This window comes from Podarcis bocagei (assembly GCF_964188305.1).
Source record: "Podarcis bocagei genome assembly, chromosome: 9".
In the NCBI taxonomy this organism is placed as follows: domain Eukaryota; kingdom Metazoa; phylum Chordata; class Lepidosauria; order Squamata; family Lacertidae; genus Podarcis; species Podarcis bocagei.
In genome coordinates, this window is record NC_138134.1 from 69,319,137 (window position 1) to 69,344,057 (window position 24,921).

Consider the following 24,921-nt stretch of genomic DNA (forward strand, 5'->3'; position numbering starts at 1 on the left):
GGCAGAAAGAGAAGACAAATTATTTTTTTGTCACTGCTGTTTTTCAAAGATTAAGTGGGGTGCACTGTGGAGCCTCATCTGCCAGTGCGTATTTTAAGATTCAAAGGAGCCACCTTTCCATTTTTTAGGGTTCCAAACTTACCTGTTTTGGTGTTTTCAATGTACCCATATCTTGGGAAAGATGCAATTGTCACCACTAAGCCTTCCTGGGCAAGATCGGAGTCAATGGTTAGGGAGTGGTGAGCTCTAAGTGGTACCCTCCCTCCTTCATCCACCTGAAAACACAAAAGCAAAACTGAGGTTTACATCTGAAGTTTGCTCTAGCAATGCTGTAGCTAATGTTCTGCCGTTCCACTCCTGGCCTAACACCTGCAAATTTTAATAACATGGGGGAAAGGGCTGGAAACAGGAAAATCTCCCCCCTTCACCATCAGCTCCTTCCTAGAGGACTGAATCAAGACTAGGCAGTGGTTGATGGGAAATATCTTGCCGCATGAGACCCTGAATAGTCATTATCTTCCTTCTAATTCCCATTCAGAATTTAAAATGGAGGGTGTTTGCAGTCCAGCCTGTGACAAGCAATGCTCCTCTTACAACTTTGAACCTGCACCCCCAAGTCCCAGCTGTTTACGCACCACAATATGGTCAGCAAAAGTGATGACTGGAGGCTTGCTCTGGCCAGCAGTGATAGTGATGGTGAACATCTGGCTGTCAAGCCGGTTGCCGTCCTCATCGAAAACAGCAAAGTGGAAAATGTCGGTGACTGGCTGACTGAAGGCCTCAAACTCTGTGAGGTATCTGCAAAGGAAAGGCGAGAGGAGTTGAGACGCAGTAACAGCCAGATGAAAGGCTTTCACATCGTGTGCTTGAGAACCTTTCTGCAACAATTTAATCTTCGCCACTGTCTTATCTGCTTGGAGGGAAGGAGAAAAGGGCTCGCACTTCCTTGTTACTGGGTGAGACAAACCGACTGGGAAAGCTGTGGTCTAACAACTCCAGAAGAAGAGGCAGAAACAACAAAGAACTGGGTCAGAGGCAGGAGACATGTTGTTTTCCAGATGAACTACAATTCCCATCATCCCTCACCACTGTCCATGCTGACTGAGGCTGATGGAGGTTTGAAGAGCCACAGGTTCCCCACAGCTAGATTAAGTTTTATATAGCAGGACTGGGGAACCTGGGGAGGGCAAATATAAAATGATATTTGACTCTAACTCATATCAGCATAGTCAGTGGCTAGAGGGGGGATTGGAAGCTTTCACTTCAGCTTTTTTAAGAAGCCACAGTTTCCCATTACATCTGAGCTCCATAAACTGTGGTTTGTTAGATCAGTACAGGATCAAATTGTATTCTGATCCCAGTGCATTCTGAAACCATAGTTTAAACAAACCACAGTTTTCAGAGTCCAGATGCAGTGGAGAATGATGGTTTGATTCAAAGTGGCTGTGAACACTTCCAATTTCATTCGCATGGCTTTTTGGGGGGAATACATGAGCCCAAAGCTCATTTATGTCTTCCCATTATGCCTATAGAGGCCCCTGTCTTTAACTCACTGGAAAAAAATATTGCTTTTCTTCAGTGCTATATTATACTGTACATCATACAATGTTAGAGGTAATGTTGAGAAGAAGGATTTGCAGTCCCTAAATGCCGTCTGCCTTATGAGACGGGCACTTTAGCAAACAATTTCACTAGCCATATTCCTCTCAGTTATCTTTTTTTCCAAGTCCAAAAACACCCAACAGCTTAACACTTTCTTTAAACAGAAAGCTTCTCCATTTTCTCTTCCTGCTCTATCCTTCACATTTGTGCTGGAAGAATAATTTTTATAAGCTTTGTTTGTGAAGCGCTTATTTGCAGTAGTAATTCAGTCCACAAAACATGAAAAGATCGGCACTCAATCATTAGACGTTCTGCGAGACAGGCTATAAAAGTATTGTTGATGTTCAGTGCATGTCTTCCCTGTAGGTGGCACTGTGGATTTCTGAATGAGCAGGGAGGGTTTAGGGTGATTGGAAGAATTTTGCAAATCTCCCCAGGATTACCTGATTCTTTTATTGTTGATGTCTTCCATTGTGAAATTATAGACCTCAGAAAACTCCTGAGAATGTTGTCCGGATATTATCCGCACCAGAGTTCCATACATGGGAAGGGAAATTAACTGAATCCTTATCTTGGAATCAGGAGAGTTATTATCCTAAGGAGAGAAATGAGACGAAAAAGAGTAGGAGTTAAGTCGGGCTAAAATGAGGGGAACAAGACCAGGTGGAGAGCAGAACTCTTGTCATTTAGAGTATACATGATTTCTCTCCCTCCTCATTTAATCCTCACAACAACCCTGTGAGGTAAAATAAAAAAAATCCTTCCAGTAGCACCTTAAAGACCAACTAAGTTAGTTTCTCTGTTTTGTGATTCAGAGAAACCAGTAGGAGAACACTTCAATCTCCCAGGACATTCTATACAAGATCTCAAAGTAGCTGTTTTACTACAAAGGAATTTCAGAAATAGACTGGAAAGAGAAGCTGCTGAATTGCAACTCATTACCAAACTTAAAACCATGGAGAGACCTGGTCTGAACAAAGACATTGGATTCTTATCTCATTATACATGACTAAGCCATTTCTCACCTTCTCACCCCTTGCCTTTTCCTGTAAGACCTATTACAGTCGTTAAAAGTCGTCAACAGGCTCATCTCAGCTATCTGCCAATCTCCCATTCCCACCACCCTTCTGAGTAATACCCCTCCCCACCTTCTCACTATATAGAAGGATCTGGCAACTTCTGTTTCAGTGTATCTGAAGAAGTGTGCATGCACACGAAAGCTCATACCAAGAACTAACTTAGTTGGTCTTTAAGGTGCTACTAGAAGGAATTTTTTTATTTTGACTATGGCAGACCAACACGGCTACCTATCTGTAACTGGAACCTGTGAGGTAAGTTAGGCTGAGAGACAGTGACTGGGTTCAAGGTCACCCAGTGAGCTTCACAGCTGAGTGGGGATTCGAACCCTTGTCTCCCAGGTCTTAGTCCAACACTCTAACCACTACACCACACTGGTTTCAACCACTTGTGGTGTTTCGCTGTGCTCATTTTGAAACTTCACTTTTGGTGCTTTGCACCAGAAGCCAGAACTAGCAGAAGCAGAAGAAACAGTGCAAATATTCAATGTTACGGCTTCAATTAGGCAAAATCAGAGAAATTGTGCAATGTGCATAATTTCATGCAGAAGTTAACTTATTCAAGGATTGGGCTGCCTAGGCATGAAAGTGTCTCACACAGTGTAAAAACAGTCCTGCCTGTAACTGATAGTACATCTCTCAAGTTAGGTAAAGGTAAAGGGATCCCTGACCATTAGGTCCAGTTGTGGCCGACTCTGGGGTTGCACACTCATCTCGCTTTATTGGCCAAGGGAGCCGGCGTACAGCTTCCGGGTCATGTGGCCAGCATGACTAAGCCGCTTCTGGTGAACCAGAGCAGCGCACGGAAACACCATTTACCTTCCCGCCGGAGTGGTACCTAATTATCTACTTGCACTTTTGACATGCTTTCGAACCGCTAGGTTGGCAGGAGCAGGGACCGAGCAACGGGAGCTCACCCCAATGCAGGAATTCGAACCACCGACCTTCTGATCGGCAAGCCCTAGGCTCTGTGGTTTAGACCACAGAGCCACCAAAATGCAAAGTCTGAGCAGCCCTAAAATTCATTGGATTCTAGGTTTTTGATGCTTAGTTAATAAATCTGCTAGAGGTTGTGGACTCTCCTTCCTTGAGGGTTTTTAAGCAGAGGTTGGATGGCCATCTCTCATGGATGCTTTGCAGGGGGTTGGACTAGATGACCCTCAGGATTCCCTCCCAAGTGTACAATACTATGATTCTATAAACTGATTCAAATTAGGTTGATCACAGGGGTGGGGGGATGCCCTTGACCAAGAAGCAGACTTTTGAAGAGGAAAAAAAGCTAATATTTTTTATTGCAAGTACTGACAATTCCATTAGCGGCACTTATGGGGTGGGGCCCCCAACCCCTGTTCCAAAATGAATGAAAGAATGCTTTCCTCTTCAGAACTAATGTTCTATTCACAAGGAAAGTTATGCAGATTAGTCAATTAATGATTAAAACTCATGCAATGAATCAACAAGCTGCACACCCAGCCTAACACCTTTGCAGCTCAGAATTCCTTAACACACCCACCACCCTCCTTTTTGGCTTTGTAGTTTTTTCCAAATCAAAGTTATTTTTATTGAGGATTTTGCCAGTAACCTCAACGCACCAGTTGCACACCCAGTTTAGTTTGCCATCTAAATCCTTAAAGAACAGGATGAGGAGATATTTTAGGTGGAAACAGTATTACAATAGGACCAGCAGCATGAATAGCATGTCCTGCATTCTGACCGTTATACATATACATATATATTTAAACATTGTGTTAAGCAACAGTCCTGAATACTCAAAATGCCAACAGTCTTCCAAGTTGGAGCGTCACATGGGATGAGCATAAGACCATAGAACTGGAGGAGCTGGAAACCCAAGTCCCATATACTGTATGCTGTAAGCCACCCAGAGTGGCTGGGTATAAATAATAATATTATTTATTATTGTAATCTTTTCTCTTCAGACCTTCATAGGCTAAATCCACAAAATCCAGACACAGACATACAACTCACAGTATGTATACAAAGACCTCACCTTCTGAAAGAGGAGTGGGACAGTTGCCATTCCCCCCAGCCCAGATTTTGGTAATGGAGAAATGGGAAAAGTTGGCAGAGATGTAGTGGTGTAGCGTGGGTTGCCAGTGCCCAGGGCCACATGGAGGGGGTGGGTGGGTGGGAGGGAGGGAGGGAAATGGATGGAGTACATATGTGATTTCAACTCCCTTATGGCATCCCACATCACCCAGGAGATTGGAGCCACAGAGATAAGAAAAGAAGAGTTGTTCTGTTGTCTGGAGAGGTCACTTCCTAGTTCACAAGGAGAAGCCGTATACAATGAGCCCAGCGACAGATGGGCACAGCTGTATTGAGGCACCTCCAGCTGTTGAAATTCTGTGCCCCCTAACCATTTTGCACACAGGGCAACCACCCCTGTGCCCTCCATGCTACGCCACTGTCATAACCTCAGGGTTGTGGGTTTGAGCCCCACCTTGAGCAAAAAGATTCCTTCCTTGCAGGGGGTTGGACGAGATGACCCCCCACGATCCCTTCCAACCCTACAATTCTATGATTTGGAGGAGGATGCTAAACCATCGTGATTCAGCCTTGGATGTAGGGGTGGCGAGAGCTCGCGGTAGAGCTCATGCGCCGCACTCAGAAGCTCACGGAGATGCAGGATGCAACCCTTGGCACCTCCAGTCGAAACCGTCAAGTTACAGGTGACAAGATGGAAGACCTTTCTCCACCTGAGTCCCCGGAGAAAAACTGCCAGACGCAGCATACAATACTATGAGAGATGGACAAATGATCTGACCCGATGTCAGGCAGCTTCCTGTGAGCTTGTGTGTTCCTTCCCAGGTGAGCCTTCCTTTTGCTCATCACTGCAGCACAAGAGGAACCCTGGTGAAGTGGCAGTTCCAAGGTGCTTTTGAAATAATAATAATAATAATAATAATAATAATAATAATAATAATAATAATTTATTTATACCCCGCCCATCTGGCTGGGCCTCCCCAGCCACTCTGGGCGGCTTCCATAAAAACCAAAATACAATAAAATATCACACGTTAAAAACTTCCCTGAACAGGGCTGCCTTAAGATGTCTCCTGAATGTCAGGTAGTTGTTTATCGCTTTGACATCTGATGGGAGGGCGTTCCACAGGGCGGGCGCCACTACCGAGAAGGCCCTCTGCCTGGTTCTTTGTAGCTTTGCGTCTCGCAATGAGGGAACCGCCAGAAGGCCCTCGGCGCTGGACCTCAGCGTCCGGGCAGAATGATGGGGGTGGAGACGCTCCTTCAGGTATACTGGACCGAGGCCGTTTAGGGTTTTAAAGGTCAGCACCAACACTTTGAATTGTGCTCGGAAACGTACTGGGAGCCAATGTAGGTCTTTCAAGACCGGTGTTATATGGTCTCGGCGGCCGCCCCCAGTCACCAGTCTAGCTGCCGCATTCTGGATTAGTTGTAGTTTCCGAGTCACCTTCAAAGGTAGCCCCACGTAGAGTGCATTGCAGTAGTCCAAGCGGGAGATAACCAGAGCATGCACCACTCTGGCGAGACAGTCCGCGGGCAGATAGGGTCTCAGCCTACGTACCAGATGGAGCTGGTAAACAGCTGCCCTGGACACAGATTTGACCTGTGCCTCCATGGACAGCTGTGAGTCCAAAATGACTCCCAGGCTGCGCACCTGGTCCTTCAGGGGCACAGTTACCCCATTCAGGACCAGGGAATCCTCCACACCTGCCCGCCTCCTGTCCCCCAAAAACAGTACTTCTGTTCTTGTCAGGATTCAACCTCAATCTGTTAGCCACCATCCATCCTCCAACCGCCTCCAGACACTCACGCAGGACCTTCACCGCCTTCACTGGTTCTGATTTAAAAGAACAGGTATGTCAGGCCCTACCCCAAGGAGCTCATACACAAGAAAACTGGGGAAACAGGAGGTGTGAGCAGAATAGGTGATTTTTTTTTTCATCGACACATACTGTATTTTTCTGTGTATAACACGCTCCCGTGTATAAGATGACCCCTATTTTCTGGGACTCCAAATTAATTAAGGAAATGGGGGGAGATTGCCCACACTTGTTAAGCTTTTTGGGGGGTGGGATTTGCTCAAAGAGTTGCCAACAACCGTCCACCTGCCTGGCCACCACTGCCAATCGCATGCCTCGCCGAAGCGCCAATCACCCACCCAATTGCCGCAGCAGCAGCCATCAATCACCCACCGATTCGCCGCTGGCAATCTCCTGCTCACGGCTGCCACCAATCGCCCGTCCCCCCTCTGCACTATCCTTGTATAAGACAACCCCAAATTGTCTTATACACAGGGGGGAAATGCTACTTTGGCTTAGGTCCCATCTGCACTATACATTTAAAGCAGAATCGTTCCACTTTAAGTAGTCATGGCTTTCCCCAAAGAGCAACTTGTTAAGGATGGTGAGGGTTGTTAGGAGAGACCCTATTCCCCCTCACAGAACTACAATTCCCAGAGTTCCTGTGAAAGCTGTGCCAGATTAAACCCTGTGGTGACCCCTAGGCAGTTGAAATATTTTTTTTGGGGGGGGGGAGGCCCTCATGTGTGTGCTTTGGTGGGATAACATTGAACTAAGGATGCTTGATTGTAATTTTGCTCCAAGATCAAATCAATATTATTTTGATCTGTTGTCTCCTCTGCCCAGTGGCGTAGCATGGGTTGTCAGCACCCGGGGCATGGCAAGTAATTTGCGCCCCCTAACCCGTGGATTTGCGCCCCCTAACCCGTGGATTTGCGCCCCCTAACCCTAACCCCCAGATGTTGCGCCCGGTGCGGCCGGCCCCCCCTGCACCCCCCACGCTACGCCACTGCCTCTGCCTATTTGGTAAACCGGTGCTGCGTGAAAGGGGGGGTTGATTATTAAACCACTCTGGGAATTAGTTGGGGTCGATGGGATCTGAAAGGGAACCAGAGTTAAATCTGTGTCTGTTTAGGTCTACAAACTGCTCCACACCCGGCTAGGCATGCTTTCTACTGCCTCCATGGTGGGCCCTCAAACGAAAGAGGCTTAATAGCACCTGACTCTGGGATTAGCTTAATTTTCGTTTTACCTTTGCACTCCACCTCTACCTTCATGTAACAGGCACGGTCTCAAACACCTGGTTAGAAATAAAGAACTCATTCTTCCCCCCACTCGTACGCTTTTTTGGCAGCCGCAAGCAGGACACGGCAGAAAAGGTTGAAACTTCTGCCAAGCGAGAACATTGAGAGGGGTGTCGGCGGTTTATGTTACAGCGGTCTCCCTCACACTTTTACGGCTTTGGAATGCAGCCGCTGGCTCCGGGTCAGCTTTTGTCTCCAAATAATAAAACGCGGAGAGAGGCCAGGCTACGTGCCAGGGCTGCGCTAGAAGCCCCTTGAAACGCCGGGGAGAGCGGGCCAAGAGTCACCTTTCTCAAGAAACCACCCTTCACACCTTAACACAATCGTAGGAAGTGTTTCCTCTGCAAGTACATGGGCCCAGGGAGTGTCAAGGAGGCTCAAACTAATGGCAGGCCCCGAGCCTGGGAAGACATCAAGGAGCCTGGACATCTTCACTGAGGCGTTGCTAAAGGAAGGGAACTGCAAGAAGATTGAGCCAAATGTGCAGAAGACAAACCAGGCATATGGCAATGCCTGCCCTGTACAATAACTTCTGGGTCAAGCTTGGTTCTTTAAGGCATTCAAGTTTGCCACATACCTTCCAACATTTCTCCAATGAAAATAGGGATGTCCTATTATTATTATTGGGATGCAGGTGGCGAGATGAGCGCCGCAACCCCAGAGTCGGTTATGACTGGACCTAATGGTCAGGGGTCCCTTTACCTTTATTATTATTATTATTTCACTATATCACAACCCATCTGACTGGGTTGCCCCCGCCACTCTGAGCAGCTTCCAATACGTATTAAAAACATAATAAAACATTAAATATATATTTTTAAAAAACTTCCCTATACAGGATTGACTTCACATGGCTTGGGGGTTGGATAACTCCATACCCTCAGTGGCGTAGCGTGGGGGGTGCAGGGGGGACCAGCCGCACCGGGCGCAACATCTGGGGGTTAGGGTTAGGGGGCGCAAATCCACGGGTCAGGGGCGCAAATCCACGGGTTAGGGGGCGCAAATTACTTGCCTTGCCCCGGGTGCTGACAACCCACGCTACGCCACTGCATACCCTCCAACATTTCTCGACTGAAAATAGAAAAGAGGGCTTTTTAATGTCCTCTTTGACTTTTCGCATTGTCTTTGTCCATTTTCAATAAGATTGTTCTCCTTCATTTTTTCCATTAAATGTCCATAAACAAATAAATCTTTCTATATATACAAGTTCTTGTTGTCTGTCTATATTCATTTACAAATATTGTTCAGTAATAGTCCTAATATACATTTTTAATTCATTTTGATATTATTATCCAGTAAATTTCTTGTATTTTCTCGTTATGAGATATTATTTTAATTCTACTGGTTCCCTATTTCACATCATCTTCTCTATATATAACATAAATTTCCCCCATTCTTTTTGATATGTTTCATCCCCCTGATGTCGAATTTTTACTGTTAATTTGAGATCAAATCACAAACCAGGATGGCTTCTGTAAAGCCGGGACTGTATCTTGAAAATAGGGACACTTGGAGCGTCTGTTACCGCTGTTTCTTTTCATATACTTGGACTGTTTTGGCTCCCCAACGGCAAGTGTTCAAACAAGGACAGAGGAGGTCATGGTTCAAATCACTGCTCAGTCATGAAACTCACTAGAGTGATCTGGACCTTTCACTCTCCTTTATTTATTGCAACTTTTCTCCAAGGAGGTTCAAGGTGGTGTGTGTAGCTCTCCATGCCCTCTCCCCAATTTTTCTTCACAACAACCCTGTGAGGTAGGTTAGGCTGAGGGTTTGTGACTGGCCCAAGGTCACTCAGCGAGCTTCACGGGGGAGATTGGACCCAAACCCTGAACTCCCAGGCCCTAGTCGAACACTCTAACCACTAAACCACGCTGACTTTCTGGGCCTTATCTGCCTCACAAGGTCGACATAAAGATAAAAGAAACAAAAAGTGAGCAGTCCTTTGAACCTTGTGAAAGTCATTCCATGTATTACAACCAGGCACCAATGGACATTCTCCTCCTTCTAATGTTTTTAAAACAAACATAGGAAAATGGACAGAAACCATCTAAAACTATCTCTAAGTACTCCACAAATATAAGAACTTTGGAACTCCCTGCCTATTGATATCATACAGGCTCCTTCACTGTACAGTGGTACCTCAGGTTAAGAACTTAATTCATTCTGGAGGTCCGTTCTTAACCTGAAACTGTTCTTAACCTGAAGCACCACTTTAGCTAATGGGGCCTCCTGTTGCCGCCGAGCCACCAGAGCACGATTTCTGTTCTCATCCTGAAGCAAAGTTCTTAACCTGAGGTACTATTTCTGGGTTAGCAGAGTCTGCAACCTGAAGCGTCTGTAACCTGAAGTGTCTGTAACCCGAGGTATCACTGTACTCCTTTTGGCACCTGCTAAAAATGTTGCTGCTTAGACAAGCCTATGCAGATGCTTTGGAAGTTGAGGAAATGTTAATCTTTTTTTAGTATCTTTTGTTACGTTTTAAAGTATGGCTCTAAATTTTCTCAATTTTTTTCCTCCTCGTCCATGCAATCCAACAGAGCCTGTCTTTGCATGCAGTGGAAGTCCCTAACTCACTGAGGGTTTGAGACCCATCAGCTACCCTCACCTGGTTTAGCCGGTCAATCAAAGCTGTCCCCAGGTTGTGGATGCTGTCAAATGCGGACAGCTTCTAGGTGCCACAGGTGAGAGTGGAGTGCAGGATGAGGACAAACTACCCCAAATGTGTCCCCCACCAGAGGTACTACCCCCCCAAACACCCTGACAGGCTGATAGACTGGTACATTATCAAGGCTAAGAGGCTGGAAACGAATGGTGCACTTACAATATAGGCAAAGTGGGATCGGGTGATGATCACAGAGCTTTTAGCAGCCACCGTGATGGCGAGTGAGCAGCCGGGATCCAGCCTGGGGCCTTCACTGTTGATCAGGGCTACTTCGACTTTCAGTACGGCTGTCGCTGTGGTGATGCCATCGGTCACTGAAATCTCCATAGTGTCTTCCGCTGAGGACGAACCATCGTGGATATACTGCAGAGCATTCCTGGTGATCTCCTCATACGTGAAGGTATCTCCTTCTCAGTAAGAAAGATTGAAATCAGAAGTTTCCCGTGTACAACATGGTGAGAACTGTGGTGCAAGGGTTTATTTGGTCATAAATACACAGGCACCGAAAAGAGAGACCTTCCAAGAAATGTGGACCCCTTTCCTTAACAATGTTCATGACACAAATCAAGACCTTGTTATGCCAACCGCTCAATCTTCTCAGTGGAGAGGTTACGTTAAGTGCAGTCGTACCTCAGAAGTCGAATGAAATCTGTTCTGGAAGTTCGTTCGACTTCCAAAACATTCAGAAACAAGACCCGGCTTCCTATTGGCTGCAGGAAGCTCCTGCAGCCAATCAGAAGCCGCGTCAGACATTTGGGTTCCAAAGAACGTTCACAAACCAGAACAGTCGGTTTGCAGCGTTCGGGAACCAAAACGTTCAAGTCTCAAGGCGTTCGTCAACCAAGATACAACTGTAATAGGTTTGAATATTGATTATTCATTGGATAGAACAAACACCATTAGATGTACTGCTGGATAAGTGTTGAATGGTTCTTGTATTTGTTTTATTTAAAAAGCAATACAATTTGTTTAAAAAAATACATGAGCCCAGCCACTGTGACACACAGGGTATGTCTACATTCCAAGAAAAATAAGCACACACAGTTTGATGTAAATGCCACACATTTTTCCTTACAGAGACGTGTCTTAGTCTACAAAAAACCAAAAAACACATGCCTACCTGCACTCAGCCGGCTTGGGAATGTGGAGCTGTGCTTGAAGAGATCTCCATGATGAGGAGGATCCACCACCTCAAAGAAAAGGTCTTCAGGAGTTGTGTCCACATCGCTCACTGTCAGCTGTATCCCTGAGGGATCCAAGTAGGGGAAGCAAAATGCATTTATTTGGGTTTTTATCCTCTCAGAAAAGCTGGAGTATTTTAGTATGAGCAGCTTTCAAAGGGAGAAGAGTGAAGCATATGACACAAAAACAACACTATAAACAGGAACATTCCCAACCAATGAATGCTAAAAGCACAGAAACCAAAGCACTTAACAGTATTTGACTAAATTCTGAAAGTTGTCAAAACAACTGATAAATGCAAATGAGAGAATGTGTGCAAATGAACGCTATCAAAAGGTGATTTTTAGCATATTGCCCAGTTAATGTTCACTGTCTCCATGCGTTAGTGGAAAATGTGACTATTTCCCACATTGACCAATGAATGTGCATAGGTGAATATAACATGATTAGGAAACAGGCAGTGTAAGAAATACTACGTTCATGATCAATAATGTTGAAGAATTCCGGTGGACATAGAGGTGAAAAATGCTGATACTTGCTTACTCGTCCCTTGTGCAGAACAGAACATACAATCAGCAAATACAGTCGTACCTTGGTTTTCGAACAGCGTAGTTCCTGAACGTTTTGGCTCTTGAACGCTGCAAACCCAGAAGTGACTGTTCCGGTTTGTGAACTATTTTTGGAAGCCGAACATCCAATGGGGCTTCCGGGGCTTCTGATTGGCTGCAAGAACTTCCTGCAGCCAACCAGAAGCTGCGATTTAGTTTTCGAAAATCTAGGAAGTTGAACGGACTTCCGGAACAGATTCCAACCGAAACCCTGGCAGTTACTGTAGACAAACTAAGCTAGATGGACACATGTTTTGACTCAGCATGAGCGAGATTCCAACGTTCCCTGCTTTTCCCAACTAGGATTACACACATGTATTTTGTTTCCCAAAACTAGGAGGAAAGCGGCTGGAAGAGGGGAGTACAAGGTGTGGTGTGGCAGGTAACGAAAGGTTCTCCAGGTGGCTTCCTGAAAAACTGTGTCCTGCTTCTTAGATGTCAGCAGCAAATCAAGCTTCCAAACCCACATCTCCTCTACCAAGCACCCAGTTCCTCCAGTTGCCACCTGCTTAGGGTTACCAGATGTTCCTGGTTTCCGGGGACAGTCCCCGGATTTGCAAATCTGTCCCCGGACAAATTCCGTCCCCGGACTGTCCCCAGATTTGCAAATCTGTCCCTGGGAAACGTGGCAGTGGCAGCCTCAGCAGCCCGGAGCCAACCTGGTAGCACAGGTGGCTCTGGCTGGCTTCAGGAGCTGCTTGCTGCCACCGCCACAGCTGAGGGGGAACCGGGGTCATCCGGTGGTACAGATCTCCTGCCTCCTTCCCCCTTTGTTTTGGCAGATCGGGGGAGGCTTAGGAGTCACAGGCAGGCAGCCATTGCCCAGGAGGGGCGCAAGGGACGCAGTTTCTCTGCCAGGCAAGGTGCAAAGACCTTCTTTCGCACTCTGTGATACATAAATACACAGGTTTTTTTAAAAAAAACTGGGAAACCCCACGACTCCCAAGCCTCCCTTGATCAGTCAAAACAAAGGGGGAAGGAGATCAGGGGAGGCTCAGGAGTCACTGTTGCCCTGTTTTTAAAAAAAACTGAGCATTTATGTTTCACAGGGTGCGAAAGAAGGGCTTTCCACCTATATGCAATATGCATGTGTGCTTGGGCCCAGAGTCTTTTGTCTCACCATCCCCACTACTGACTTCCTGTTGCTAAAAGCTAAAGGTAAAGGGACCCCTGACCATTAGGTCCAGTTGTGGCTGACTCTGGGGTTGCGGCACTCATCGCGCTTTATTGGCCGAGGGAGCCGGCATACAGCTTCCGGGTCATGTGGCCAGCATGACTAAGACGCTTCTGGCAAACCAGAGCAGCTCACGGAAACACCGTTTACCTTCCCACTGGAGTGGTACCTATTTATCTACTTGCACTTTGACGTGCTTTCAAACTGCGAGGTTTGCAGAAGCTGGGACCAAGCAACGGGAGCTCACCCCGTCGCGGGGATTCGAACTGCCGACCTTCTGATTGGCAAGTCCTAGGCTCTGTGGTTTAACCCACAGCGCCACCTGCGTCCCTTTTGCCTCACCATCCCCACTACTGACTCCCTGTTGCTACTCAGCTTCAAAAAAACAAATAAATAAACAAGTGTCCCCAGATTCATTAAAAAATATCTGGTAACCATACACCAGCTAATTTATGGAAAGATCCTGAGCGGACTGCAATGTGTGTGAATTGCAACTGGCCTGTGGGCTGCAGCTTGAGTCTGCTGGAGTTCTTGCTCCTTCTCCTTACCGATAGTGGCTCTGCCTCCTTGGCTGACCTCAAGGACTGGAGCAGTGATCTGGAATAATGGCGATCCATCACCAGTGGAGAGCAAGTGGATAGTAAATGTCATCTCAGGGCTTGTATGTTCTCCATCTGAGACTGAAGGGAAAACCATTTAAATGAATTTGCCTTATATATAAGAACCAGCCCTAAAAAAACCCCCACAATTCTCCCCTACCTACTTGGAAGTGAAGTAAATGACTCGCTGCAATTCAAAGTGCCAGTTTGGACCTATAGTGTTACAAATGGCCTAGGATTGGGGTATTTGAAATATGGCATCTTAAATGATGCACCCTATATGCAGGTGGGTGGCTACTAGGAACGGTCTTTTCTGTAGTGGTGCCCTTGCTGTGGAACATCCTCTCCAAACATATTTGCTGCTTCACTGTCCTTTAAACACCAGGTTTACAATACAGTCGCACCTTGGATCCGGAATGCCCCGGAACTTGGACGTTTTGGCTCCTGAACAGCACAAACTTGGAAGTGAGTGTGACCATTCTTTGGAACCCGAATATCTGCCGCAGGTTCCGTGGGTTCTGATTGGCTGCAGGCGCTTCCTGCAGCCAATCAGAAGCCGTGCATTGGTTTCCAAACGTTTTGGAAGTTGAACGGACTTCCGGAACAGATTCCATTCGACTTCCGAGGTACGACTGTAGTTTCATTCACCAAACCCCTCTGGTGGGTTTTAATTGCCATTGGGTTTGGCTGGATATGGTGTACTGCTCCTTTTGGTGTTGCATATTTGTTGATATGCGGTTGTTGTTTTTTACTTTGTTTCCCACCCCCCTTTCAATATTGCTAAGTAAACCGCCTTGGACATTAACCTAACGTTAAGGTAGGATATTGTTAAAATCATCATCATCATCATCATCTAGGATGTGTGTCTCTAAATATCTACCCTCTCCCCCTTTGTCCTTCATAATAAGCATTTTGCTAGTCTGTGATAACTAATTTACTTTTATGTAAAGGGTTATAATAACTTCAGTAAGTAAAGGGTTATAATAACTTCAGTAAAATTTATCCTTGCCCCCCTACCCAGGATTTGCCCCCACCCCCCAAAATACCCAAAACTGTCTTCATCATCTGCAGGAAATTAACTAATTCACACTTTTATAGAAAATGCAATCCTCTTAAAAAAAACACACAACAACAACTATAATAGCTTCAGTAACTGTTCCGCCCCCTAAAAATAACTGTCTTCCATTATCTGCAGGAAAGTTGCCTATACGTATTAGGTCAAAGCTTTACTTTCTTATTCTGGAAATCTATTATTTCCTGGCAGAACCCAGCTCTAGAATCCTGAGGCCCACTAAACAGCCGCAAAGCACTGTGATAGAATGAGGACATTTGACAGCAACAAGGTAAATGAGAAGGGTGTGCTTAAGAGCTTTCTCCTGCCTACTGCATGTCCCTGCATCTTCCTCTCCCTAGTTGGAGGTGTGTGGAGAAAAGCAGTTGGGGGAAACAACAGGAGGAGGAAGGGTTAAGCACCCCCTCACACGATCACTTCTCCCTGCTAATTTCCTTTCACATCCCTTGATCTTTTTTCTTCTTGCTAAGATTGCTAATCATGCTGTTTCACCTTCATCGCAAGCTAGGATTTAATCACTGTTATTTTTAAACTAGCAGGTATTAACAACATACTAAACAAGCTTGCAACACGTTAGAAAATGAACTGCAGGGCGATGTGTACCTGTAAAACGAAAGCTGACGGATTCTGGAAGGCCTAGAGGAAATTAAACACAAAAAGAGAACGTAATTGTTTTCAGCGTGTGGCAAAATACAATGTCACCTTACCTGACCTACAAAACCACTTCAGCTAGTGAGGCCAATGAGATTTGGTGGGGTGAGGTCCAGAAACAAACTCCCTCCATTTTGAAATAATGAGCATATTAAGAATTTGAGCCAATAGCCCCTTGGATTTCAGCTCATCTTGTAAATAAACAGCTCGCTCCAAGTTGTTCTGCCTCCTTCCAGAAGCACTGAACATGTGAGGTCAGTGGGAGAAGGCTCATCAGTCCTACAGTAGGCGCTAAAACTCCAGAAAAAATTGTGGGAATTCTTACTACCTGCAGCTTCTGAGCCTAAGCCTTCAATATGCCTATAAAGCACACACGCACCTCTCAAAGAACTGTAGTTTACCCATCACAAAGTACATTTCCAAGCATTCTTAGCAAACAACTGTGCCCAGAATTCTTTGAAGAGAAAATGTGCTTAAAATGCATGGTGTGTACGCCTCTCTTAGATCTAGTTGAAGGACAGCTGACCTGTGGCCCTCCATTTGTTGCTGGATTACAACTCTCACCAGCCCTGACTATCAGCCATGAGGGGTGGGTCTGATGGGAGTTGGAGTCCAATATCTGAAGGTCCACAGGCTAGCAACTCTTGAGCTAGCTCCGTGCCCTTCAACCTTAGGTTGAAGGTTAAGCTGGCTGGGGAGGTCGGGAGTTGTAGCTTGACAACATCCGGGACCCTCAGGTCAAAGAACATTGATGCGGCGGAAATATTTTGAAGCATTTCATCTGAAGGCAAACCCAAGAGTACTATCGTTAAGAGTGTATTTAGCGTGGGTGACCTATTCAAGGTCCTACATCTAGAAACAGTCAAGCGGTTTGTGTCTCTTAAACTGCCACATGGGCAAAGTATAGCCCCTGTAGCTTCAATCTCAGGCATTTGCAGACAGAGAAGCAACAGCTGGACAAAAGAAATGGCTTCTATACCTGCTTATGGTGCTGCACTAGGTAAAAGTAAAAGGTAAAGTCAGTTAAGCCCAGTCAAAGGTGACTATGGGGTTGCGGCGCTCATCTCGCTTTCAGGCCGAGGGAACAGGCGTTTGTCCACAGACAGCTTTCCAGGTCATGGGGCCAGCAGGACTAAACCGCTACTGGCGCACGGAGGACCGTGACGAGTGTCAGAGCACACTGAAATGCCGTTTACCTTTCCGCCGCCGTGGTATCTATTTATCTACTTGCACTAGTATGCTTTTGAACTGCTAGGTTGGCAGGAGCTGGGACAGAGCAATGGGAGCTCACCCTTTTACAGGGATTCGAACCACTGACCTTCCGATCAGCAAGTCCAAGAGGCTCAGTGGTTTAGACCACAGCGCCACCCGCATCCTGCTGCACTAGACAATTTATATGCCTGTTGATAACATGTTTCTAAAAATGGGATCCAAATATTGCTGCTTTCTTCCAGAAAGTTCAGTTGGTTAGAGCTTGGTGATGAACGCCAAGGTTGCAGGTTCGATCCCCGCATGGGAGAGCTGTATATTCCTACTTTGCAGGGGGGTGGACTAGGGGATTGGTCCTCAGGATCCCTTCCAACTCTACAATTTTGTAGAGTGCAACCTAAGACATCCAGCACTAGCAGAGACTAAGGTTGCTTCCAGAAAACCTGTTTATTGAGCATTTCCTCCGATTTGCTACATGAAGCTTAGAGGATGTTGCAGTGAGTGTGATCCCATACTTAATCGTGAATTTTCCCTTCACTTTCCTTATTGCAAAAAGTCTGATTGCGATGGTGAGACGGGACTGTTGCACAAGAGCAACTGATTGTGCCAGTATCCCACCCGACTCTCATGCGTAAATAGCAATAGTCCAGAAGCACCCTAAGGCTTCAATTCTACCTACTCAAATTTACGCTGTGGTCTAAACCACAGAGCCTAGGGCTTGCCGATCAGAAGGTCGGTGGTTCGAGTCCCCGCGACGGGGTGAGCTCCCGTTGTTCGGTCCCTGCTCCTGCCAGCTAGCAGTTTGAAAGCACGTCAAAGTGCAAGTAGATAAATAGGTACCGCTCCGGCGGGAAGGTAAACGGCGTTTCCGTGTGCTGCTCTGATTTCGCCAGAAGCGGTTTAGTCAAGCTGGCCACATGACCCGGAAGCTGTCTGCAGACTAACGCCAGCTCCCTCGGCCAGTAAAGCGAGATGTGCGCCATAACCCCAGAGTCGTTCACGACTGGACTTAACTGTCAGGGGTCCCTTTACCTTTATCTAAGCCCCATTTAGTTCAACAGGAGTAGACACAATTAGGACTGCAACCTTATTCAATCAAGGCTGCAATCCCTATATTGAAAACAAGTCTAGATATAGATGTTATGAATATAACTCCAAGGCATTTTTTTCTCCTCTTCCTACCAGTTCTTGCAGACTGAAAGCTCTGCTTGTGATTTTGTAACATTTTGGTTAGCCCTAAAAGGCATTGCTGCAGATTTACAAGGCAAAAATCTCTCTTTCTCTCGCTGTATGTACTATCAGGGTTCCCACGAGGGACCTCTTTGAAACTGAAACATTTTTGGCCATGGACTGCAAAGCTCCGAAACCATTCTGGGATTGGAATAGGCCTTCTAAATGAACATTCATTTATACTTGTCATTTGCCTCTTCCTTGGGACCGGTAAGAACAATTTAAAAGCACATTTTAAAGAAACGAGATATTTAAAAAACGGTAACAACATAATAAATCCACTCATGGCCAGCTTAAGTATGGGAACCAAATCCCAAAGTTAAAAAATGCTGAAAAAAATGCTCAGATGTGTGCTATTGTACGGTTTCAATTCTAGACGTGTGCTGTTGAACAGCTTCCATTCGTTGTCACTGGGGCTTCAGCAGAAGAACTTGCTAGTGAATGATAAAGGCAAAGGTAAAGGGACCCCTGACCATTAGGTCCAGTCATGACCGACTTTGGGGTTGCGGCGCTCATCTCACTTTACTGGCCGAGGGAGCCGGCGTACAGCTTCCGGGTCATGTGGCCAGCATGACTAAGCCGCTTCTGGCGAACCACAGCAGCGCATGGAAACACCGTTTACCTTCCTGATGGAGTGGTACCTATTTATCTACTTGCACTTTGACATGCTTTTGAACTGCTAGGTGGGCAGGAGCTGGGACCAAGCAGCGGGAGCTCACCCCGTTGCGGGGATTCGAACAGCCGACCTTCCGATCAGCAAGTCCTAGGCTCTGTGGTTTAACCCACAGCGCCGTACCCCACCTAGAATCATGGAATCACAGAATTGTAGAGTTGGAATGGACCCCAAGGTCATCTAGTCCAACCCTCTGCAATGCAGAAGAAGAAGAGTTTGGATTTGATATCCCGCCTTTCACGCCCTTTAAGGAGTCTCAAAGCGGCTAACATTCGCCTTTCCCTTCCTCCCCCTCAACAAATACTCTGTGAGGTGAGTGGGGCTGAGAGACTTCAAAGAAGTGTGACTGGCCCAAGGTCACCGAGCAGCTGCATGTGGAGGAGCGGAGACGTGAACCCGGTCCCCCAGATTACGAGACTACCGCTCTTAACCACTACACCACACTGGCTCTCAATGAAGGATTCTTTTTGCCCAATGTGGGCTTGAACCCACGATGCTGAGACTACGAGCCTCATGCTCTACCGATTGACCAGTCATCTGATCACAGCCTTCCCCACTATGGTGAGATGTCTTGTATTCCCATCTGAAATATAGTGGTTACTTCTAAATTTGCATGTATATGCAAATTTTATGCAGATCCGTGCTTTCTCTTTTGACCACACCAAGCCTCCTTTTTCCCCTATCCGTAAACGGGCATTTTCTCATTTCAGGCCCACTGGGAGAATTGGGTTGTTTGTTTGCTTTGTACTTTCAAAAATGGCAGCTGTTTGCATTGTAATATACCCCCGAGATCTATGTCTCGATGTCCTGCGCTACAAATTATTTGACAGTGTGCCAGGGAGTTTCATGAACTGATAATTTTATGTCCTGGTAAAATCCAATGATTTAGTAATATAATTGCTTTTAGATTTCATTGCCTTGGAACACGCAGTCCAACAAATGAGAGACTGTATATATCATCAGAACTGCCACATATCATTTGGAAAGGCATTATAACGAGCTGATCGCATTGCGGATGGGAAGGATGCTGTTCTAACAAAATGGAAGGAACGTTCGGGACAGGAGGTGCCCATGGTTAATATAATTCCCTTTGAAAATGGAATTTCTCATGCAGAGAACATCAGAACAAGCTCCTCCACCCAGTGTGGACTTCCAATCTCTCTCACAAAGGAAAATTCACAACATGTATCTACGTATTTTCCCTTATCAGAATTCTGTGAAAGGAGCAGCTATAGAAAGAGAGATTTGTGCAAGATTTTGTGTAAGAGACTTTGAGGCTGAGCAGGTCTTTGAGCCTGCATAAACCCCATATTCAACCCATATTCTGGTTCTCTTAGGGAAGCCATCCCAAATCTGATGCCTCCGGGATACTTTGGATTACAATTCCCATCAGCCCCAGACAGCACGGCCAGTGATGGGAGTTGTATTCCAAACGATCTTAAAGGCACCAGTTTAGAAATGACTGCCCTGGGGCCTAACCGAATGTTACAGGGGGGAAAATGGAATTACTGTAATCCCAATAAAAGCTGCTTCAGGAGAGTACGGTTTGGAAGGGGGCAGTCGCAGTTTGTACCTTTTCGTGCTCCAAATCACTCATCCCAAAGCTGCTTCCACCCAACCCAAGCACATCTGCAAAGGTAAACAGCCCGTTTAAACACATGGAAAGATTGATTTTGGAGAGGTAACAGGTAGGGAGAGGTCAGCTTCTCTGCTCCAATTTGCAACCTCAAATCTCTCAACCTCGCTTTTTTAAAAGCAGCCTGGGCTTTGACGTGTATCAGCTGTACAAGGAGGACTATGCCACTTTAGGCTGTAAGTGTGGACTACATGCTTAAATGTGCTGCAGTGCTGTCATATGGAAGGCTAGGATGCCAAAAACAAGAATTTGTCCTTTCTCACCTTAGCATCTATTGAAGGTGCATCTATTGAAGCCCTGGTCTATACTGCAAGCTATGGCACTGAATGATGACTACGGGAATGTGCAACGTGGAGATTCCCCCAAGCAGATATCTGCCTGCCTGTGCTACCCAATTCAACTAGCTTCTTACCAGCAAAGGAGAATTCCATCAGCTCTCTGATATGAGGGGCTGCAGTAGGTGGGCGATACACGATTTTGCCATGGTTAATGTCAGCCTGTGTAAAGTACTTTACCGGGGACAGTGGCTTATCCCTGTGCTCCACAATGCCTGCAGAGAGAGGGAGAGTTTCGTTTTCAACACACAGCATATGTTACGTTTCTACAAACATATCTTGTTACCAGATACAGTGCTGATGTCTTTCCTGTATTTCATCCAACGACCACCCAATTAATTGTCAGTTAGTATGAGACTTGAACCAGGAACTCTCTGGTCTGTACACTGCCACCTCTAGTGATAAATACAGACGTCACTGATATCAGTTCTTCTGAGTTTGTAAATATACGCCAGGAGCTTGTAATTTTAACTCAGCTACAAGGGGAATAGTACGTTCCATGAGTTCTTCTCCAGCTCAGATTTTAATCTCACACAGAGAAGAACCGCACTTCCCACTCTCTCCCATCTGCCCAGCCAGTCCTTAACATCCAGTATCTCTTGGGAAAACTCCATTTCCCAGGTCTACTTGGGCCCAATGTGTTTGCGCAGCGGGGTGAAAACTGAAGAGAGCCTAATGGGCATCTCTGCAGTTCCTAAGAGAACAAAATATTTTCCTAACCTCAACCTTGACTTGAGAAGGGCTGACTCATCACAGGGGTGATGCCAGCCCTCCAGCTCAATATGCCACTATTTCACTATGCCAGCTCTCCAGCTCAATAAATCTAGTTCCGTAAACTCCACGGGAGACAGAATTCACATTAGGCCTTTTGTCACTCCTCATAACACTTCTGCTGCTCTCTGCACACAACCCACCCCCTTTGCTTGACACTTCCATGCTGTTTATATAGCAGTCACTGCAGCTGGGGCAGGCTGCTCATCCCTGGCGCCTTGCCAGGAGTCATTTCCGAAATGCCAAGACTGTGTCCTGCAGAGTCTCCAGCCTTGCACAATTCTTCCGAAGCATCACGCCAGGTGCCAGAAGGGGGGCCTTGATTCAGATTGGCTCTGCTTAACCGTAACACATTTTACAGAAAAATAACTCTGCTTAATCTAAGCCAATCTGATTCGAGCCTAGGAATTTCACCATAAATAAAGGTAAAGGGACCCCTGACCATTAGGTCTAGCCGGGCCGACTCTGGGGTTGCGGCGCTCATCTCGCTTTACTGGCCGAGGGAGCCAGTGTACAGCTTCCGGGTCATGTGGCCAGCATGACTAAGCCGCTTCTGGAGAACCAGAGCAGCGCACAGACACGCCATTTACCTTCCCGCCGGAGTGGTACCTATTTATCTACTTGCACTTTGACGTGCTTTCGAACTGCTAGGTTGGCAGGAGCTGGGACCAAGCAACGGGAGCTCACCCCATTGCAGGAATTCATACTGCCGACCTTCTGATCGGCAAGTCCTAGGCTCTGTGGTTTAACCCACAGCACCACCCATGTCCCATAAATAGTGGGTTGCAAAAACAGAGAAAAAGAAGCAATAGTCTCATCTTTAGGCTTCACCTGAAGACAGCTCTTTGGTCTTCCCTGAGCTGGCTTTGCTATAAACATTATTCTAGGCAAGCCCTGATTCATTGCTTCTATCCCCCACAATCCATCCCCTCCTTGATGCTTTTTTTTGCCAGCCTCCAGGTTTCAACTGTCAATAAAATAACACAACAGCTCTTTTACTAGGTTATCTTGCCTTGATTTGGTGGCAAAGGTACAGTCACATTGTACACGACTTTCTCAGTTGGGCTCTCCGAGTTGACAAAGGAGAGATGATGGGGTTCTATCGGGGTCACACGATCTTCCAGAGCCTGAAAGAAATTAAGAAGTGACAAGCTGAGACCAAGATGCTTAGGAGAGTTACCCCCCCCCCGCAAAAAAAACCCATGAGGGACAAATTAAGGGAGCAGCTGATATACGACAGAGATAGGGAGTTATATGTCAGTGTTGGGATTGAGTGACTTCAAAACAGAAACCTCATCTATCTGAAAGCATGATGAAGCTAGAATTCTGCCAAACTTCACTTGACCTCCCTATGTAAGTTATTTAAAGCAGTTTCGACATGGCACTGAGCACCTTCTTTCCTGCAGGCAGCAGCCAATCTATTCAGAAAGAATTTAGGAAAGCATCACACAGACTGAATTATGATGCAGGAAACCATTTTATGAAGGATAGATTGAAAAGCACGGTCCCTCTGCGCGTGGGTGCACACACACACACACACACACACTGCCAGAGAGCAGGGAGAATCCCATCAGTAAAGCATAATATGTCATTAAATCCTCAAATTCCATAGCAAGCAATTTGCCATAAAACCCCAGAAATGTTCTGAACAACCAATACCACTATCATTATTTCTTTTGCTTTATAAAAGGATCAAAATCAAGTCACCATAGCATGGCGCAAATAGTCATTCCCACACAGCTGAAAGCTGAGCTGGAGAAAATGCTTTTATCTTCAGCTCTTGAAGAGGAACTCTAGATGAGTGACTCGGTGTCAGGGACTGGACTGAGGAGGAATGGTGGGAGCCACACACACACCCTTTTCCTGAACCTTCCCAAGGGCAGGTACTGATTGAGAACAGTGGTTTGCAGAGGAGCATAGCCCAGAGGGGAAAAGCTGGGAAATACTGGGTGAGGAACAGCCAGAAGAGGAAACACTGGAGAGGGACAGCTGGCAGATTCGGTGTCCTTGGACAGCATTCCTGACCCCCCTTTGCCCAAGACTAGATGGGCTTTGAGAGTGATAGAAAGCTACTTTTGCCCTTCGGAGGAGGTGGAGTTGCGGGCTTCACGACCCCAGTCCTGCGCGATTGGGGGGATTCTCGACCGTGTCACCTCCTGGCCAGCTAATTGGCTGGCTCTGGGGGTGCGGCCTGCCTTATTTAAAGCAGGATGTGGCTGGGGATCTCCCTCTTTGCCGCTTACCAGCTGTTCCTGCTTTGCCCACCCACCCGCCCTTTAAGGTTTTCGTTCCTTGACCTTACTATGGACCTTGGTTGGTCGCCGTTGAGGAGCCTGGTAGGAATTTTTCCACTTGGCAAATTGGCACCAGCCACTTGGTTTTCGCCTACCTCATAGCAAATGGTCACAACTTTCTTGGTATTGGCGGTTAGGCATTGGTATTGGCGGTTAGGCATTGATCTGCTTATTTACTACCACCAGTTCCCTGAAGCCTGACATTCGGGCACTCCTGGAGGTGCCAACCAGACCCCATGGAGCTGTTTTTCATGGAACCTGGTGCACTATCAACACCGACTCTGCAGGTAGTGTTATTATACTAATCTTTGGCCCAAGCCCATCTCTCAGAGCCACTTTTGCTTTCAGCTGCTAGCTCCACCCATTTTGCATAATAAGGCAAAATGTCTCATGGGAAACGAGCACTTCAACACGTACAACAATAGCCTCTTGGTGTATAAGTCTGCTGGCCACAGACAGGAGTGCTCCTTGGCCAAATGGTTGTAGCCCAACTGTTTGAACATCAGCTTTGCATGGAGAAGGTCTCAGGTTCAATTCCTGGCATCTCCAGGTAGGGCTGGGAGAGTCTCCAGTCTGAAACCCTGGAGAGCCAGTCAGTGTAAGACCAGGATTTCCCAAACAGAGGTTTTTGGACTACAGTTCCCATTATCCCTGACCACTGGTCCAGCTAGCTAGAGACAATGGGGGTTGTAGTCCAACAACAGCTGGAGACCCAAGTTTGGGAAACCCTGATGCTGGTAATTGTTGTTGTTGTTTAGTCGTGTCCGACTCTTTGTGACCCCATGGACCAGAGCACACCAGGCCCTCCTGTCTTCCACTGCCTCCCGCAGTTTGGTCAAACTCATGCTGGTAGCTTCAAGAACACTGTCCAACCAGTGCAGACAATAGTGAGTTAGATAGACCATTAGTCTGACTCAATATAAGGCAGTCTTTTTAGATGACTAATCTACATGGGGTCTGCAATGGGACAGGCAGGGGAAGAAACAATATTTTGCAGCCATTCACTTTAAGTAACCTGAAAATCAGTTTAGGATTGT

General features: G+C 46.4%; 1 protein-coding gene across 2 annotated transcripts in view; it reads right to left on the reverse strand.

Moving 5' to 3' along the window:
* Nucleotides 1-24,921, reverse strand: part of FRAS1 (Fraser extracellular matrix complex subunit 1) — a 390,698-nt gene that overhangs the window by 63,844 nt on the left and 301,933 nt on the right. For both annotated transcript variants that reach the window (XM_081206862.1, XM_081206861.1), the window contains exons 32-40: nucleotides 22,603-22,717; nucleotides 20,897-21,034; nucleotides 15,689-15,721; nucleotides 13,963-14,094; nucleotides 11,571-11,696; nucleotides 10,610-10,857; nucleotides 2,046-2,197; nucleotides 636-798; nucleotides 143-275 (exon numbers count right to left, since the gene is read on the reverse strand). In XM_081206862.1, coding sequence (XP_081062988.1) covers nucleotides 143-275; nucleotides 636-798; nucleotides 2,046-2,197; nucleotides 10,610-10,857; nucleotides 11,571-11,696; nucleotides 13,963-14,094; nucleotides 15,689-15,721; nucleotides 20,897-21,034; nucleotides 22,603-22,717 — 1,240 coding nt within the window. The remainder of the gene's footprint in view (nucleotides 1-142; nucleotides 276-635; nucleotides 799-2,045; nucleotides 2,198-10,609; nucleotides 10,858-11,570; nucleotides 11,697-13,962; nucleotides 14,095-15,688; nucleotides 15,722-20,896; nucleotides 21,035-22,602; nucleotides 22,718-24,921) is intronic.